This window comes from Suillus clintonianus, assembly GCF_016758775.1.
Source record: "Suillus clintonianus strain FC179 chromosome Unknown DEU56scaffold_240, whole genome shotgun sequence".
Classification (NCBI taxonomy): Eukaryota; Fungi; Basidiomycota; class Agaricomycetes; order Boletales; family Suillaceae; genus Suillus; species Suillus clintonianus.
Genome location: NW_024539464.1, coordinates 1 through 16,510, shown reverse-complemented (window position 1 = coordinate 16,510; position 16,510 = coordinate 1). Strand labels below are relative to the sequence as shown.

The 16,510-nt window shown below is 48.9% G+C and overlaps 4 protein-coding genes across 4 annotated transcripts; 1 reads left to right on the top strand and 3 right to left on the bottom strand.

Moving 5' to 3' along the window:
• Nucleotides 1–525: 525 nt before the first annotated feature.
• Nucleotides 526–5,222, bottom strand: DEU56DRAFT_920431 (uncharacterized protein; the record flags this gene model as incomplete). The annotated part of the gene is made up of 15 exons (XM_041358449.1): nucleotides 526–544; nucleotides 596–1,265; nucleotides 1,363–1,558; nucleotides 1,612–1,790; nucleotides 1,840–1,943; nucleotides 1,995–2,123; nucleotides 2,173–2,570; nucleotides 2,620–2,844; nucleotides 3,840–3,869; nucleotides 3,920–4,180; nucleotides 4,428–4,683; nucleotides 4,743–4,817; nucleotides 4,871–4,957; nucleotides 5,025–5,093; nucleotides 5,143–5,222. 15 exons carry the CDS (start codon nucleotides 5,220–5,222, stop codon nucleotides 526–528), a joined length of 2,778 nt encoding a protein of 925 aa, XP_041200630.1.
• A 740-nt stretch (nucleotides 5,223–5,962) lies between these two features.
• On the bottom strand, nucleotides 5,963–6,724 carry DEU56DRAFT_762501 (uncharacterized protein; the record flags this gene model as incomplete). Its single annotated transcript, XM_041350709.1, has 3 exons — nucleotides 5,963–6,089; nucleotides 6,152–6,596; nucleotides 6,649–6,724. 3 exons carry the CDS (start codon nucleotides 6,722–6,724, stop codon nucleotides 5,963–5,965), a joined length of 648 nt encoding a protein of 215 aa, XP_041200629.1.
• A 725-nt stretch (nucleotides 6,725–7,449) lies between these two features.
• Nucleotides 7,450–10,868, top strand: DEU56DRAFT_874521 (uncharacterized protein; the record flags this gene model as incomplete). Its single annotated transcript, XM_041355975.1, has 11 exons — nucleotides 7,450–7,665; nucleotides 7,747–7,819; nucleotides 7,851–8,302; nucleotides 8,356–8,549; nucleotides 8,598–8,763; nucleotides 8,791–8,966; nucleotides 9,020–9,040; nucleotides 9,062–9,569; nucleotides 9,627–9,747; nucleotides 9,867–10,469; nucleotides 10,519–10,868. 11 exons carry the CDS (start codon nucleotides 7,450–7,452, stop codon nucleotides 10,866–10,868), a joined length of 2,880 nt encoding a protein of 959 aa, XP_041200628.1.
• Nucleotides 10,869–11,171: 303 nt separating this feature from the next.
• On the bottom strand, nucleotides 11,172–11,729 carry DEU56DRAFT_750051 (uncharacterized protein; the record flags this gene model as incomplete). Its single annotated transcript, XM_041349499.1, has 1 exon — nucleotides 11,172–11,729. A coding segment is annotated over one exon (558 nt), but the record flags the coding sequence as incomplete, so codon positions are not given.
• Between the last annotated feature and the right edge of the window lie 4,781 nt (nucleotides 11,730–16,510).

Below are 16,510 nucleotides of genomic sequence, written 5' to 3'. Positions count from 1 at the left end.
TTTAGGATGCATTCAGCAGTACCGTGCCTGGTCATTTGACGGTACCTTGCTTCCTTTTGATGTGCCCTGCTTACCTCTGCCTTGATTTGGCTCTTTACTTCGCACCTGGTTTGTGCCGGCTACTCAGCTTGTTTTTAGAAGGCCTCCTGCTATTCATGTCTATTCATGTATACTACCTGGTCGATACCAATCGAGCCGTCATCATGGGGTGATTAGTAATGATCGATATCGATCCGATGATGTCAGTTTTGCTCTTTTCATGCACTAAGTCCACAGCGCGCCACAATGATCAGCGATGAATCATTCCGAGTCAAATTCCAAAGTCTCTATGTTAAGCCCTGAGTGATTGTCTTATAATGGTAGTGACCAGTCTCTCTGAACACTCGAGCATGAAAAAAACACAGATTGATTACTATGTGAGCAAATATGTTGCGTGGTACTATGTACATGCACAGTCACAAGTGTATTACAAGAACATAAACAAAAGAGTATCGATTAACAAAACTTTTAAATCTACTAGATCAATCATGAGCGTCGCGCTCTCCTGCGGGAATCATCAGCAATGATCCCAGACATATAAGCAAGGTATACATACTTGTGCAATCCTCCATCTTCAGTGCGCTTGCGGTCATTGCGTGGGGTCGGGTCACCAATTGCGTTGTCCCGCTCTCGTGGATTGAATGCGACACGGTTACGACGAAGACGAGTTCCCTCAGGTGCAGCAGCATCCGGTGGTTGACTATTGTCAACCATTGTAGTATGGCCGCGCTTACCACTGACAACTCGCCGAGGCTGTCGTTGAGTTGGAGTTGCAACACTCGCAACACCTTCGTCTTGGCTGGTGGTCTGACCATCCACGACGGGCACCGCAGGAAGACACACATCTGGAAAAGGCGTCGCAGGGAGAACAACTTCCGTCATAGGTATCGAAGGTACTGCAGGGAGGCTGGGTTCTGTCATGGGTGTCAGGGGGGTGGAGTTTGTGTCCGGATGTGAAAGGTCAGAAGAAGTGCCAATAGACGCATCAACTGGAGTGTGACTATGTACCAAATGCTGGGAGACGTCTCCAGATGGTGAAAACTCCAAGGAATTGAGGGCCCCAGTGGACGCATCAACTGGAGTGTGTGTTGAATTCTGGGAGTCGTCTCCGGATAGCGGAAACTCCAAAGAGTTGAGGGCCAATATCACCTCGAGGGGGGCACGGTCAAGGAAAGCATATGGATCAAAAGCGGATGGGTCGGCATCCAAGAGTTCGTCAGAAGGGACTGGGTGGGAATATCCAAACGCCTGCGGTAAATTACTAACAGGTGATGTATCAGCGATGGGGGGGGAAATCAGCCTGTAAATCAAGTGATGCATCACCCAATGCATCACCCATGGCTGGTAATGCATCACCCATGGCTGGTAATGCATCACCCATGGCGGGTAATGCATCACTGTCGTTCAAAACGTAACCCTGTAAAGCGAGAACTGCGTCCCTAGTTTGCTGTCCATATCCAGAAAGCTCCGCATTATCACCCGGGCTGTTGACGCGGATGGGTGATGCAGCAGTGGAGTCCTGCAGCAGCCAGATCAGTTGTGCCAGCATTGCATTACCAATGCATCACATACCAACATGGCATCAGTGAGAGAACCGTCTGATGCAGGCATCCTATATAAGCCTCTGGAACTTTCATGCACACCACCATCGTCGCCGTCCTCTGAGCCCGATGAAGTCTCTCCATCGTCTTCATCATCCGAATCTGAGTCTATGGCACTATCTGCCTCGTGGGATAATGCTGATTCGAATGCTATGCCAACATGGTGAGCACTGAGTAGCATAAAACACCTCAAACGTACCAGTGGCATCCTTGACAAAGCTCAGGAAAGCGCTCTGCATCGAATCAAAGTTACTGTAAGCCTGGTTGAACTGCGCGCCACTCTCGAGTTCCCCAACATGGTAGCTTAATAATATGGGTGAGTGCCGTCATTGTTTACTATCAATTATCACTTACTTGAATACAGACACTTCGCCTGTGCTTGGATCATGCCCCCCCATCAACACGGTGAACTTCCAACCACCCGTAATATGCCTGAGGTACTGAAGAATACGATCCAGCATGGGCCCCAGTTCACGAATTGCCCTGGTTTGTTCCATCAAGAATGATATATATACATGTGGGTGGTACGCACTTTGTTTTAGTACTGTCGTCGACTTTTGGCGCCTTCCCCTTTTTCAGATTTGCACGAGTTTTCGCATACCTTGCCTTTGTTTTAGAATACTTCCTCTCGATCTTGGCTTTGACTTCTTCGCTCTCCTCCACATACATCTGGCGAATGATATCACGACGCTTATTCAACTTCGGGCCCCGCTCGGTAATGTTCTGCTCGTGAATGGCCTTGTCTGCTACGTGTTTGATCTTTTTTTCGTAGAACTTGTGGGAGTATAGGTCTATTTTCTGGGGAGCACGAGTACCTCTCATCTCGACACCACCAGCTAACACGGTGTCAAACCTCAGCACCCCCCTAATACCGCTTGTACGGCCCAGACGCGATGGATTTGTCTGCCACCTATACCAGGTGATTAACCGCTACAATCCAATTAGTATATCTCTGACGCAATGTGTAGATGACACTTACCTTTTTCCTCTCTGCAACGGCTTGTGCTAGAGCTACGGTTTGTTCTGGTGTAAGAACCTCGTCATCTGGCAGGTCACCGAAGAGAGCCTTCCGCTCAGGCCAACACTCGAAGAACTTCATGCCAATCTCGGCACTAAAATTCGCGTACTTCCTGGACACGGTACATGCCCGATATTGCGTCAAGTAACTCGCAAGGAACTCCTCTTGGTCCTTGGTCCATTTTTTCTGTGGCATCCTTTAGAGCAGGTGAGTTTTCAAGGCGAGTAGGCGCGACAACACGACTATGTGGGATGGCAGACGCGACGAACGCGACTATGTGGGACGTGGATAAGTAAGGCAACTAGGAAGAGAATCTGTGTGTTTAGTTCTCAATTTTGATGCGCGAATCAGGTATTCGATCCAATCTTTCTGTCTTGGTCCTTTGGACTCTTTCCCTTCTGACAGCAACGCTTCTCAAGATCCACGGTGCACTAGTTACAATCACGGCTACAAGACTAATACAACGTAACAAATGGTATGTTCAGTTTTGCACACTCTCCGCTGCAATGAACCTCTATGTTCTGATGTACCAAATTTAGTGCCAACATCACAATGCAGTATTACGAGGTCTAACCCACCTTTTGTTTTTTTTGACCGCAAAATATCCTGTCAGGGTACTTGGTCGTTTAGACGACTCTCTGTACAAATGGTTCATGTGGATGAACCATCGTATACGCTACGACAAACAATGTTAGAATACTTTTGTCACAAAGGTGAGAACGTACGCGACGCCTGAGTATGATCGCATTATTGACTATTGCCTGCCCCAGGCTACTCAACTCTTCAGTCAGCGGTACCTCTGGATAGTGGACAGCGCGTTCCGGCCATGTTGAAAAAAATTGGGAGTCGACACTATTCCAGAGCGTCTCCAATTCGTCTACTGACCCGTTATTTGCAATCTTAAAGGCAGGTATAAATGACTTGAGCATCTGACGCTGCTCGTGCGACAGAATCCTGGTCTGCGACATCGACATGGGGTTGTTCTGGTTGAAGGTGCGTGTCTCCTCTAAATCACACAGTATATATTTTAAGATCTTCCACAAGGGATTTGCATACCACAACCAATTATAGGTACGCGAATCAATATATCTATTAACGATGACTACATGATTGCTAGGTGACCAATCCCGAAGCTCAAGACAGAATTCCGGACAGATTTACATGTGCGTGTTGTGGCGCACCTCAGCCCACCGAAAGTATCGAACAATCCACTAAATTTTGAATCAGCGAACGACATTGGATTGAAGTGTGCCCTACTTACCAGCTTAGTCCTCCGCACAGCGCCCATTACTGCAAGTGCTTGGTCTGCTGACAATGTTGAATTGGTGGGTATGCCAGGGAACAAAGCTCGCTCCGGTGGCCAAAGTCTGAACCACCGGTAAAAAATATCATTGAAGAATTCGCTAAAATCTCTTTGACTTGCGCGAGCGTTGAAGAGCTCAAAGTATTCATCCGAGTTGGCTTGGAGAAACTCATCCTGAGCATTCCATACATGACGTCGGTAAGGGGGACACCCTGACATCTGTATCGCTGACATGTCAGTTAAGATGGATATGAAAAAAACGGGGCTCGTACAATGGCTCAAGGTGGACGGTAATGATAAGGATCGATTTTGGTAAGGACGATTTTTATTTATGGGCCACCAAAGAAGCTCGCCCATAATCATGTGATCATACTCTAGAACTACATAGGCAATTTTACAATAATGTCTGACATAACAGAGCTCGACGGCTGTACTTTGATACCAAGTCCTCGTCTACCTCACTCACAGCTGCATAGCACCATAGTTCTTCAGTAGCCGCAACAATGAGTTTACACCGGCACACGAAGCCATCAACGCGATCGTGATGAACTGAGGTTGTGTAACGTAGATACTCTTCAATGTGGCCCAATGTCTCAAGCCGTTCAGACAGGGTATCCAAAACCGCTTGTCGGCCATGTTCAAAGTTATTCACCAATTCATCGGACAGTTTGTCCAGCTGAATGCATGCCCTGAGCTTGGACTCGACATCTTCGACACCAATTCTTTAGCGGGGGCCATAAGTCAGTAAGGTCTAAATATGTTCATCGAAACAAATTCATACATAGCTGCACCATTGGCTAGCTGGACAGGTTCAGACTGGATACTCTGCTTAGCACCAATAATTCGTTCCTTATTCCTGTATGAGGTCTGTTACTACCGTAAATTCAGACCAATTGAATATATACGCACCTGTGATAGTATTGCCGTCTGGATGCGCGTGCAGCTTCAGTACGCTCTTCTTGAGTTTTATGCAATTGAGGACGGCCCATGACTACTCTACAGTAAGACATAAGTCAGTGATCAGTGAGGTCTGAATACATTCATTGAAGAAATTTGTACGGACTCATCTGTGTTGCTCTTCTTGAGTGAATTGCGTAAGCTCTGCTTAGCAGCATTACATCGTTCCTTATTCCTGTATGAGGTTTGTTACTACAATTCAGACCAAGTGGATATTTACGCACCTCTGATAGTATTTCCGTCTGGAAATGCGTGCAGCTTCAGTACTCTCTTCTTGAGTTTTGTGCAATCGAGGACGGCCCATGACTACTCTACGAGTTCACTGTGAGTTGGAGATTTAGTACTGGGTTGGAGATTTATGATAGATTTACAATACCCTAGGACATCAACTAGGCCGCGGATTTAGCAAAACCGGCACTTCTCGCTGAGTCTAGTCTATACAGTCTTGTTCTCAATGAGATTCGCACTGAAACTAAACACCCCCTCGAGCACTTCTGGTACCATTCATACATGGTATTGTGCGCCTTCTCTAGTGACTCCCAGTCCGCGTCATATCTAGTGACTCCCAGTCCGCGTCATATCTAGTGACTCCCAGTCCGCGTATCTCGCCTCCCAATGGTATTGTGCGCCTTCTCTAGTGACTCCCAGTCCGCGTCATATCTAGTGACTCCCAGTCCGCGTATCTCGCCTCCCAAGGCAGCGGGACATGATCCATCGAACGGGCTCTAGTGAAGAACTTGACACTGGTGGCACCCATTATTTCCGCGGAGCGTAGGAAGATGGTCGCAATGGAAGGGGAGCGTAGGAAGATGGTCGCAATGGAAGGTAGGTTGAGGCTGGTATGAGTAGCGTCGAACGCGCGGATCTGAGCTTACATAGAACCTCGAAGTGTGTCAAAACGCCGTTCAATGATGCCACTCATTGTCACTCCTTATTTCTCATCAAAATTCACACTGAAATTCATGGCAGCCAAGCGCGATCATATTGCACACAGTAGAAACAACTTGGAAGGCTTCAAGAAACATGTTACATACAATGCATACATTAGGGCAATATCTCCGTTTCACCGCGGTCGATTGCCGCTTCCATCAACTGGATGCCTTCGGCTACTGAGCGCACCTTAGAAAACGAGGCCCTGCTCACGCCAATAACATGGGAAGAAGTCTGCTGCCTGTTGGTGAATCACTAGTCAGTAAGTGTTAATTTGAAAATAAAACGATGCAAATTAATTACCAAGTGGAGAAGATGCCAATGCGGCGTCCACGAGTCACCCAATAGAAGGGTCCCATAGCATCGTTTGGAGGTATGTCGTAGGTCACATTGACCTGAGGCTGGGTGACGCCTGACGTCGCGGGAGAGACGGTGACAGCTGGGGCAGGCACTGGAACTGGAGTTGGCGCTGGTGTGAGTGGAGCTGAGGCTGTAGGTGGTATGGGCGCTGACACAGGTGGCACAGTGACACCTGACGTTGCAGGAGAGATGGTGACAGATGGGGCAGACACCGGAACTGGAGTTGGCGCTGGTGTGAGTGGAACTGAGGTGGTAGTGGTGGAAACAGTGCTGATGGCAGAAACAGCAGCGACCAATGCGTTCTGCACCACGCCGTGGATCGTGGAGGTCACATCGGATGCCTGCTTCCCAGTGATGTTCAATTGCACCAAGAGCGCAGCAAGACTATCTGTAGAATATATGGTCAGGATTAGAGCGCACTTGAGGACACTTTTGCTTACCAGTACAATTGCCAGTACCATTACCACCAGCAATGGGCGCCGCAGGCACAGCATCTATCGTGCTTGTGGAGGTCATCGTTGGGTGTAAATAGTAGGCGGAGAATTAATATTGAAAATTGGGACTCACCTGTATACACAATTCTGGCTTTTGTACTGGGAATGCCGTCTATATCGAGTCATGGAAAAGCCACCCAGTGCGTTGCAGCTCATTCGTTGCAGTTCGATCTGAGTTTACCGGCTCTTCCCATGCATGCAGATCACATCACGCAAGCCAGCATGTACATTACACATGCATTTCACATGCATTACACTTTGCATTACATGTGCATTACAGGTGCATTACACGTGCATTACACGTGCATTACAGGTGCATTACTCTTTGCATTACGCGCTTCACCTGTTCCTCCCATTACCTTTGCAAAGTTTGCATCACTCCGCATTCTTGTCTGTATGGGTTGATTTTGTTTGTTGTTCTCCCTAATAAGACTATTCTACAGATTATCAAGCTCACCCTCCTGCGTGTGTTCACTGTTGGCAGCGTCCACATAACATCCTAGATGGCCTCTGCCCAAGGTAAGCACATGTTGGCTGCTCATGAACTATATCTGACGCTATTCACTAGATGACACCTCTCAGTGCCAATCTCCCAGAGCAATCCAGGCAGTTACTTTGCCTTGGACCTTTTCACAAGTCAACAGCCGTAAACGTCCCAGATTAAACGTGTATACACCGACGTCCACCTTGGAGCCCCAGAAGCCTGTGCATGCCTCGGTCACATTTGCTGCACGTCGAGATGGAACGATGCATGTGTCGGGCCGGCATGTCATTGGACAGAGTTCGGCTGCTGCTGTCCTGAGCACCTCACCTGCAGAGCATGAGGATACGTCCTTTAACGTTTTGGAGCCCAATGATTTCTTCACCATGGATGCCATGGATGGAGTCGTCACCAACGATATGGATTATGGAGTCATCACCAACGATATGGATTTGCTGCAGACGCGGAAGCAGACAGCTGGTGTAAGTCTTATCACCGTCACATTTGTTAACATTTCGTTGATTTCGGCATAGGACCACCCCCTTCTCACTTGGTTAGACGAGCGCGAAAGCTATCTTGCGGAGATGATCCGGCTCGATGGTCGTGGGGATGCTGGCAATATGTGTGCAGGCTGTGGTACTGCTCCTGCATTGGTTCGATGCGAGAGCTGTGATGATTCACAAATGTACTGTCACTGGCTGCACTGTCACTAACCATTTGTGCTTGCCCACCCATCGCATCGACGAGTGGACTGGTGTGTGTTTCCAGAGGACGTCACTCAAGAAGCTAGGCCTTCGTATTCAACTCGGACATCCTATTGGCCAGCGCTGTATCCTTCCCCATAAAGCCTTCAATGATGACTTCGTTATCATGGATACGGACGGTATACACCAGGTTGGACTCGACTTTTGTGGTTGCGAGACTGCGCAAACACATACGAAGCAACTACTCCGAAATCGATGGTTCCCGTCCACCTCAACTGACCCCAGGACCGCAGCGACCTTTCGAGTACTACGACAGTATCATATCCTTTCATTTGAGTCGAAGGCATCTGCGTACGAGTTCTATCATACACTCGTTCGCTTGACAGATAATACGGGCTTGTCAAATCGTAAGGCAGTGGGTGCTCTTTATTATCTCAGATGTTCTACAATGCTGACCTTCAGATTTAGGACCGCTATGAAGCATTTATGAGAATGGTGCGCGAATGGCGCCACCTGAAGATGGTGAAGCGCTTTGGTCGTGGTCACGACCCAGCCGGTGTTAAAGCTACATCGCCCGGAGAGTGTGCTATTCTATGTCCAGCATGCCCACAGCCGGGCAAGAATCTGCCTGACGGTTGGCAAGATGTTGGGAAAGCCAAACGGTATGTGGCGGGAACTCAATGGTTTCAATTAAAGGCTAACGTGTTAAGGTGGCTATATGCAATTTTTGTTGCAATAGACGCGAATTTTCGATTGAAGAGACGCGATGTTTCGAATGAAGATGTAGACCCCAGCCTTTCAAAAGGCTGGGCGTATTTCATGGAAGAAAAAGGATACAAGACCTTCCTGGCCCAACACCTCGGAGATGAGCAGGAGGTACGTGGTTGATGATATTAACCCGAGCCCATGCTTATTCACACCACCCTGCAGAAAAGCTCATGTTCAAATCACAATGCCGTCAACATGGCTGATACGAAGCTGTCACAAGGGCTCGCAGCTACAGGTGTGGGCACGATCGATTGCGCCCGTCATAACATGAAACGACCAAACGGAGTCGGAGATTTACAGAAAGGTGAAAAGTATGTTATTGTCTTTGCTTGTCGGTGTCGTGTCTCATCACGCATTCACACAGATACCTCAACATGGACTATCTGTTTTTTTCGACCTTACGCAGTACACAACTCCAAATGTTAAATGTTTCGTACGACATCGCGTGCCAATGGCACAAGAACCTCTGGGCGCGGATGAAATCATTTCCTCAATCCCACAGTTTGGACTACCTCACAAAGGTGATTCGATTTTTCGTGCCAAAGTTTCATCTCCCCGCACATATCGCAAAGTGTCAAACACTTTTCTCGTTCAACTTTACGCGTTTCGTCGGCCACACAGATGGTGAGGCCCCAGAGAGAGGGTGGTCAAATATTAACCCCGTGGCCTCGAGTACGAAGGCTATGGGCCCTGGCTGCCGTCGTGACACCCTGGACGACCATTTTGGGGATTGGAACTGGAAGAAAACAGTTGGGTTGGGCGCCTCTCTCCTCCTCAAGATCAAGGACGCCCTTGCTGAGAGGGCCGAACACAAAATGGCATTCGAAGAATTCGACACCGCTATCACTCCCGACCACCGTTCTGCGTGGTTGGCAGAAATGGAGGTTTGGGAGGTCAATCCCAATGACACAACTGTTTTTAATCCGCTCGAGGCTAAAGCTACATGTGAGTGCGGTATTTTATTCTACGAGCCTCGTACTAACAATCATTTAGCCATCACGCAAGCAAGTGCACGGCTTAAGCTTGCTGAGTTGGAGGCCGAGGAACTTCGGCGGGGCATCGACACGTCTTTACATCCGGAAATATCACGTAGTGTGCTCATCGCCGCTGGCATCGACCTCGAAGAGGAGCAGTATGTAATGTCCCTCGTATTGTCATGAATGTGCTAATGATTTTCAGGCGTCGTTTGACCATTGCTGTGGAATCCTTAGGTATCCATGCTACTGATACACAAAAAAGCAGCATCGTGCGAATGCGGAACTTGCTACGGCGCAAAATCGACATGTGGAGACGCGCCCATGTCCTCTACCTCCCCGCTGTCCAAAGCATTATCAATCATGCAGTGCGTGAAGTTCAAGAGAATGCCGAATGCATGAAGCTTTGGCTACCTTCCCAGCTGAGAGACAAACCATGTGATCCACGCCTGCAAAATGATGAGTGGGAGTTGCGCTACGCTCAAGCTCACGACACACTCGAAGAGATCCGTCAGTGCTTGCGGATTCATTGCTCTCTGCTGTCATTCAAACGAGAATGGATCCGGGGTCAAGGCGCGAACACGCGAGCTCAGAATGCTCTCGCTCGGGTCCATGGAAGGCGCACTGCGTGCGTGAAGCGATACCGGTCGACATGGGTGGCGCTCAAGGCCCTAGCTACAGCAATGGGGAAGAAAGACTGGCAGGGGAGGTTGCAGGAGCTGGCGGATAATGACATCAAGCCCCTCGTGGATCCGTTCGCTACTGGTGAAGGGAGACGTCAAGTATCTTGGATCTGGATGATGGATGGCGTTGATTGCAGTGACGAAGGTGATAATGATGGTCAGTGTTTTTATTTAATCCATATTTGCGCAAGCTGATGTGCTGCAAGGTGTCCGCATCGAGTGGTGTAAAAGCCGTGCGAGGGCACTGCGCTGGTCAGAAGAGGTGGAGTTGTTGAGGGAAGAGATGCGCAGAGTGCTTCAGTTTTTTGCCTGGCAGGCAGCGTGGTGGGAAGATCAAGGAAAGCGGCGTGTTGGAGAGTGTGCCGCGCACGCTGAAGGGTTGTATGCATATGCTGTCCGACAGGCTAACCTCCGTCGCAGGATGGCAGACGATTTTCGCATACTGTGGTCACCTTATCTTTCACCGCATGCCCTCCCACAAGCCCTCCCCATCAACCCGCCATCTCAGCTGTCTGAACTGTCGTTACCTGACCTCACCATACCCGATATTCCCTAGCCCCTAGCTTCTGCGTTGTGCCTGCCAATCTATGGTTCGTGATGGATCGGGTCTTCTGGAGCTTCTGCGTAGTGTACCTTACATACATCATTGTCCCTTACATACATTATTGATCAATGTCACCGGCTTTCATTGAATGTTGAAGCCCTTAAGTGGCCGAAGACTGCACTGGAAATCTAACCGGCTACTATACAATATGCTAGGCTAACTACTGTAGGTCTGCTAGTTAGCGTGATCTGATGCATCACTCAACATGCCAACGAGCATAGTTAATGCAATACTCATGTCTTGTGATAAGCAGACTTAATGCATTATACCTACAGGGACTTGTGGGCATGAGGCGGTGAGGGATTTTCCAATTCGGTTGAGATGTAGATTCAGCGGGGCGTGATGGGTGCGTAAACACATTAGAAGTCCTGTAAGGCGTTTGGGGAATGATTGCGTTAGTTTAATGAATGAGCGTTTTAATATATTTGGATCGATACTGTGCGTGCGTGCATAGCGAGGCGATTTTGACCATATTCTTGACCAGCGGGCGTGAGTTGATTGATGGTGAGCTTGCTTGAGGGCGGATATACTGAGGGGCAACGATCCTAGTCGTAGGTAGTGAGGAAGCCGGGTGCGAGGGCTGTTATTCTGACGTCCTTCTGCTGCTTTCTTGGCCTGTTTATCTGCTTCCTCGTTTCCATGGATGTTTGCGTGTCCCGGTACCCAATGTACCGTTACGTCAAAGTCTTCGTTGTCGTTTGCGATCTTTTGCATCATGCGGCGGAAGCGGTCTGCGAGGTATGAGCCAGGGCGGGTACGATGATTGATTGTGCTTTGTATGGTCGCTTGATTGTCGATAGATATGGTTAGTGGGAATGTAAGGTTGCGTTCTGTGGATATTAGTTTCGCGGCTAGTGTTAATCCTACCTCTTCTGCTTCAAATACAGTGTGTTCGTCCTTGGTGCCCAGGTAGTACCGAAGGGTGCGTGGTACTGCGCCTGCACGGAATAAAATTGCTGATGCGCCAATTTTGTCGTTGTGGCCTGACCCGTCGCAGTATACCTGTATGGTCTCTGTCAGTTGTTCGTGTAGGGTGGTGGCTTCTTCTCGGGAGGGTGCGATGTTGGTTTTGAAGGGGTTTTCTGTAGTAGGGGGGCGTCTAGTGGGGATTAGAGATTCTATTTCATCTGGAATAATGGAGAAAAGACGGGTGAGTTTATGAAGTGAAGAGCGATGAGTGGATACATAGCGCTTAGCAGCGCGTCTAACTGGCTGATATAATGGGTGTGTTGCTGGGTGAGCGGTGATGCGGACGATAGCCCTATGACAGATGTTGTGGAGTGCGAGTGCGATTGGTAGGACGTTTGCGTGGACTTCGAGGACATCTCCTGCCGTAGTACGCATGGCGCCGGTCATGGCCAGTGTAGCAAGTCGTTGTACTGATGAGAGTCTCTTGGCGACTCCCAATGAGCCCCGTTGGGGGATGTCAGATCCATCTGTAAATGAGGGTGTGAACCAAAGGTCAGCAGCATACGTCATTTTCGGTATGGCGACGGCTTGGTACAGCTGTCGCATAAGGGATAGTGGGATTCCTTTTGCCATGGTGGAGAGTCGTCGAATTTGGCACACGTAAGCCGTGCCTTTGGCTATCGCATTGTCTACCTGTTCGGACCATCGAAGTTCTTGATCCACTATGATCCCGAGGAATCGGTGGGATTTGCTTGGGCGTATAGTTGATCCTTGGATGTTCATGTCAGGGCGGGGTTTGCGCTTGTTCATGGAGAAATCTACTAATGCAAACTTGTTAGTTTCGAATCGTGAGTTGTGGTTGCGTGACCAATCGAATCCGCCTCCTGGGCGTTCCAGCATGTCAGTTAGTCTAGCGTGCGCAGTTGCAAAATCATCCGCTATTGCGATAAACGCCGCGTCGTCGACAAATGCGAGTGTCATCTCCTTTAGAGATTCGTTTCCTCGTCTACTTTGTGCTACTTCCAATAGGTCAGAATTATATATAATATAGAGAATCATGGACAGGGGGTCGCCCTGTCCTATACCGTTCGTTATTGGAATCCATTCTGATGTGAATCCATCAAAGCGTAATTGAGTGAATCTGTCTGTCAGTACTCGTTTCGTAAATTCAATCATTTCGTGGGGGATACGGCGCATTCGCATATTATGGAGCAGTCGGCGGGTTACGGCGTTGGGAAATGCCCCTTCGATGTCGAGGAAGAGGACGGAGGCCACGCGGTGGGAGCGCCATGCGTCCTTAATAGTGGCTTCTAATAGGTGTAAAGAATCAGTAGTTGAGCGGCCTGGCCTGTCACGAGCTCCAAATACAAATCATTATTCTTTCCTTTCAACTGTCAATATTAAGCGCCCATTCCCAGCGCTAACTCCTGAACGCCCGAAATATGTCTCAACCCTTAACCCTAAACCTATCGCTACTATAACCGAAATCCCAACTCCAGACTTAGACGCCATTACATCACGTGACTCTCCTAGAACCTTCCAGAACTTCACAGAAGCAGCATCGCTTCTCATGACGTCATAGTTTCTTTTCACCTTATCACATCGTACGATTCTGTTTCCTATTTTATGATTGGCTAGTAGTTAAAACTCAGTTTGTATCTCCTCTTGAATAGTTGTATATAGTTAGGACATTTCTAGTCAGTAGTTCTTTAGTTCAAACCTTTCGTCTCTACATCTTGTAGCAGCCCAAACGTACTTGCTCAATCTCATCTCTTTTATCGTGATATCCTTTGTTTGAGTCCTAGTCTCTGCCCTAGCATTAAGTTGTTTAAGGGGTTGTGACATGGCCTACCTCCAAAATGGGTATTTGGCAGTAGTTGGTGGTGTTCTAAGATATATGTTAGTTGTTCGGCTGCTACCGCTGTAAGGAGTTTGCATGTCGTGTTGATTAGTGCGATGGGTCGATAGGCCTTGGGGATCGCGTAATTCGGCTTGCCGGGTTTCCTAAGTACTACTGTCGTAAAGCGGCGCCATGGTTCATAATATGTCCTGTGAGTAAAAACTGCGTTAAAGATTAGTACGAGATGTGGGATTAGGGCGCTCGCGCATCGTTTGAATACTATATTGAGGATGCCGTCAGGGCCGGGGGCTTTGAAGCCGCTTAAGTTCATGATGGCGCGTGAGATTTGATCCGCTGTGAAAGGAGTGTGGGGTGCGATGGGATCCGGGTATATTTGATCTGGGGGTATAGAGTCAGTGATAGGCGGAGGGGGAAAGAATGCTTCTGCGATTAGTAGGCTTTTCTCTTGATTCGTAGAGGCTTCGATGAGTGATCCGTCTGGTCGCTTGGTGGTGAGCGTAGGGATTCGGGTTTTCCCCCCATCTTTGGGATCGGATGTCACATATCTGTTCGCCGTCCATAAATCATTACCTTCTAAGTCTTCAAGCCATTCCGTCCAATGTTGTTGCTTCGTTGTGGCGATGGATTCTGCGTATTGGTTCTTGAGATTCTTCAGTTCCTCGTGACATTCGTGGAGAGGTAGGGCTCGCATTTGGTATGATAACCGACTGAGGCCGTTGACGTCCTTCCGAAGTTTGGTGAGTTCCCGCGTCCACCATCGTTTAGAGTGGGGACACGGCTTCGATAGGGGGACATGGGCGCTGATGGTGGATGTAATGGCTTCGGTTAAGCGTTGGGTGGCGATCTGAAAGAGTTCGTCAGAGGTTATTGGCTGGGGAGGGTGAGTGGAGAGGAGGCTCTGTAGATGCTCATTGAATTTCTCCCAATCTACGTCTCTCCAATTGCGTTGCGGCGTGGCATTGGTGCGGGGGGTTTCGAGTTCGAGAACGAGGTGTATGGGCACATGGTCGGTCTTCGGGCCCCTTAATTCAGGGGCGGTGGTACATGTGATGACGGCGTCCAGTATTTGTTCCGTGCCGAATACATTGTCGGGTCGAGTCCAGTTTCCGGTACTGGAGGATTGAAGCGTTGGGAGGTTGCTGGGGAGGATCTGTATCATACCATAGTTAGCAATTAGATCTATTAATGGGTTAGCAGCAGTATAATTAAATAGGTGGCGGTTGCGCATTTCTTCCCATAAAGGGTGATGTCTGTTGAAATCACCCATCCATAGGATATGGTCGTCTATGGTGGGGCGGATGGACGCTATGTTGGTTTCGGTAAAGGTATTGAGGGCTTCAAGCGTTGACTGAGATTGACAGTCGTTATATATGTTGAAAATGGTGCATTTTCCATAAGGGCCGGTGAGCTGTATGAGGGTGACGTCAGAGGATGGGAAGGGAATTTGTCTCCAGAGGTTGGTATCGAGGGTGGCTTTAATGAGGGTGATGGCTCGGGTTCGTTGAAGGGGGTGCGTGAAGTGCTGCGTGGGATAAATAACGTGCCAGTGGTGGTTAGCGGAGGTGTTTCGAAGGAAGTTGATATGCGGTTCTTGTATTAATATGATATCCCATTTGGATGCGTCCGGATTGTTGAGGAGTGAGGCCTGTGCGACCATTGACTTGTTCAGGTTTTGCTGCCATATGCGTAGACGGACAGTTGGTGCGTTCTGGTGTTCAGGCATGGGACACGGGTGGGGTTGATCTATCTGTGGGAGGGGGGGAAGAGTGGTTAGTAATGTTAGTTGAGTTAAATGGGTTAGAGGAAGGCATGTGCGTGATTCGGTTAATATGTTCTGTTAGTGCCTGTGATTGTGGGCGTTGGGGGGATCGCGGCGTGTTCCCAACACGTGGTTTAAACGTTGAGCGAAAGTGATTCCGTGTAGCCTGTTAGTGTAGACTACCGATTCCGTTTTGAGTGCGAGTATTATAGCTCGTCCCAAGGGGATTGCTACTGAGGGATGTCTTCGCAATAAATGCAAAGGAATCAATCCGACGGGCTTAAGATCTGAGCGGCCGGTGAGCGGTGGGGAATCCGATGTGAGAGGAAGATGTCCGGACGGGAACGATTCTGATGGGACGGGATGTCTAGCGGTGCGGATTTGGTCAAGGTGTCGAGGTAGCAAGGTATCGAGGTGGCAAGGTGTCTAGGTGTCGAGGTCTCGATGTAACGAGCTACCGGAAGTGATCCGAGGAACGGGAAGAGGTCCGTTGCGGTACGGAAGACTAAGGGGACTTGTTGATCACACCAACTTAGACAGTAAATCCAAGGGAGTAAAAGGAAGTGATATTGGTAGAGTACGATGCAACTATTTATCTTAACCCGTGAAAACTCGGGACCCACTTAAGCGACGGTAGTATAGGCGAGGCCGTAGCGCGATAATATGTAAGGGACGGCAAGCGGCCTCATGTATGGGAATGTACATGTAAACAGTCTGCTGTTTGATCAGAGTGATGAAAGGAGAGAAATAACGCACCAATGGGGATGGATGGACATGGATGGACAGGAACGAGGGGCAATTGAGGGAATCCGTCGCGGGTTGCATACCCGTTAGGTGTCCGGGAGGGCGGGAGTCGACGGAATAGGCCGGATGAACATGGACGTGAATACCTGACTAGGTGAGCTTCGGATCGTGCATAACTGGTGATTGTGAGGCTGGCGCCGGAATGTTTGGTACATCTGCGGGGGACTCAAATACTGACCGTCCCCGGTCAGTCCTGTGTGCGGAATGGACTTAGCGGTTTTCTTGTCAGAACGTCACATGACCGTGTGACCGGCTAGTCGG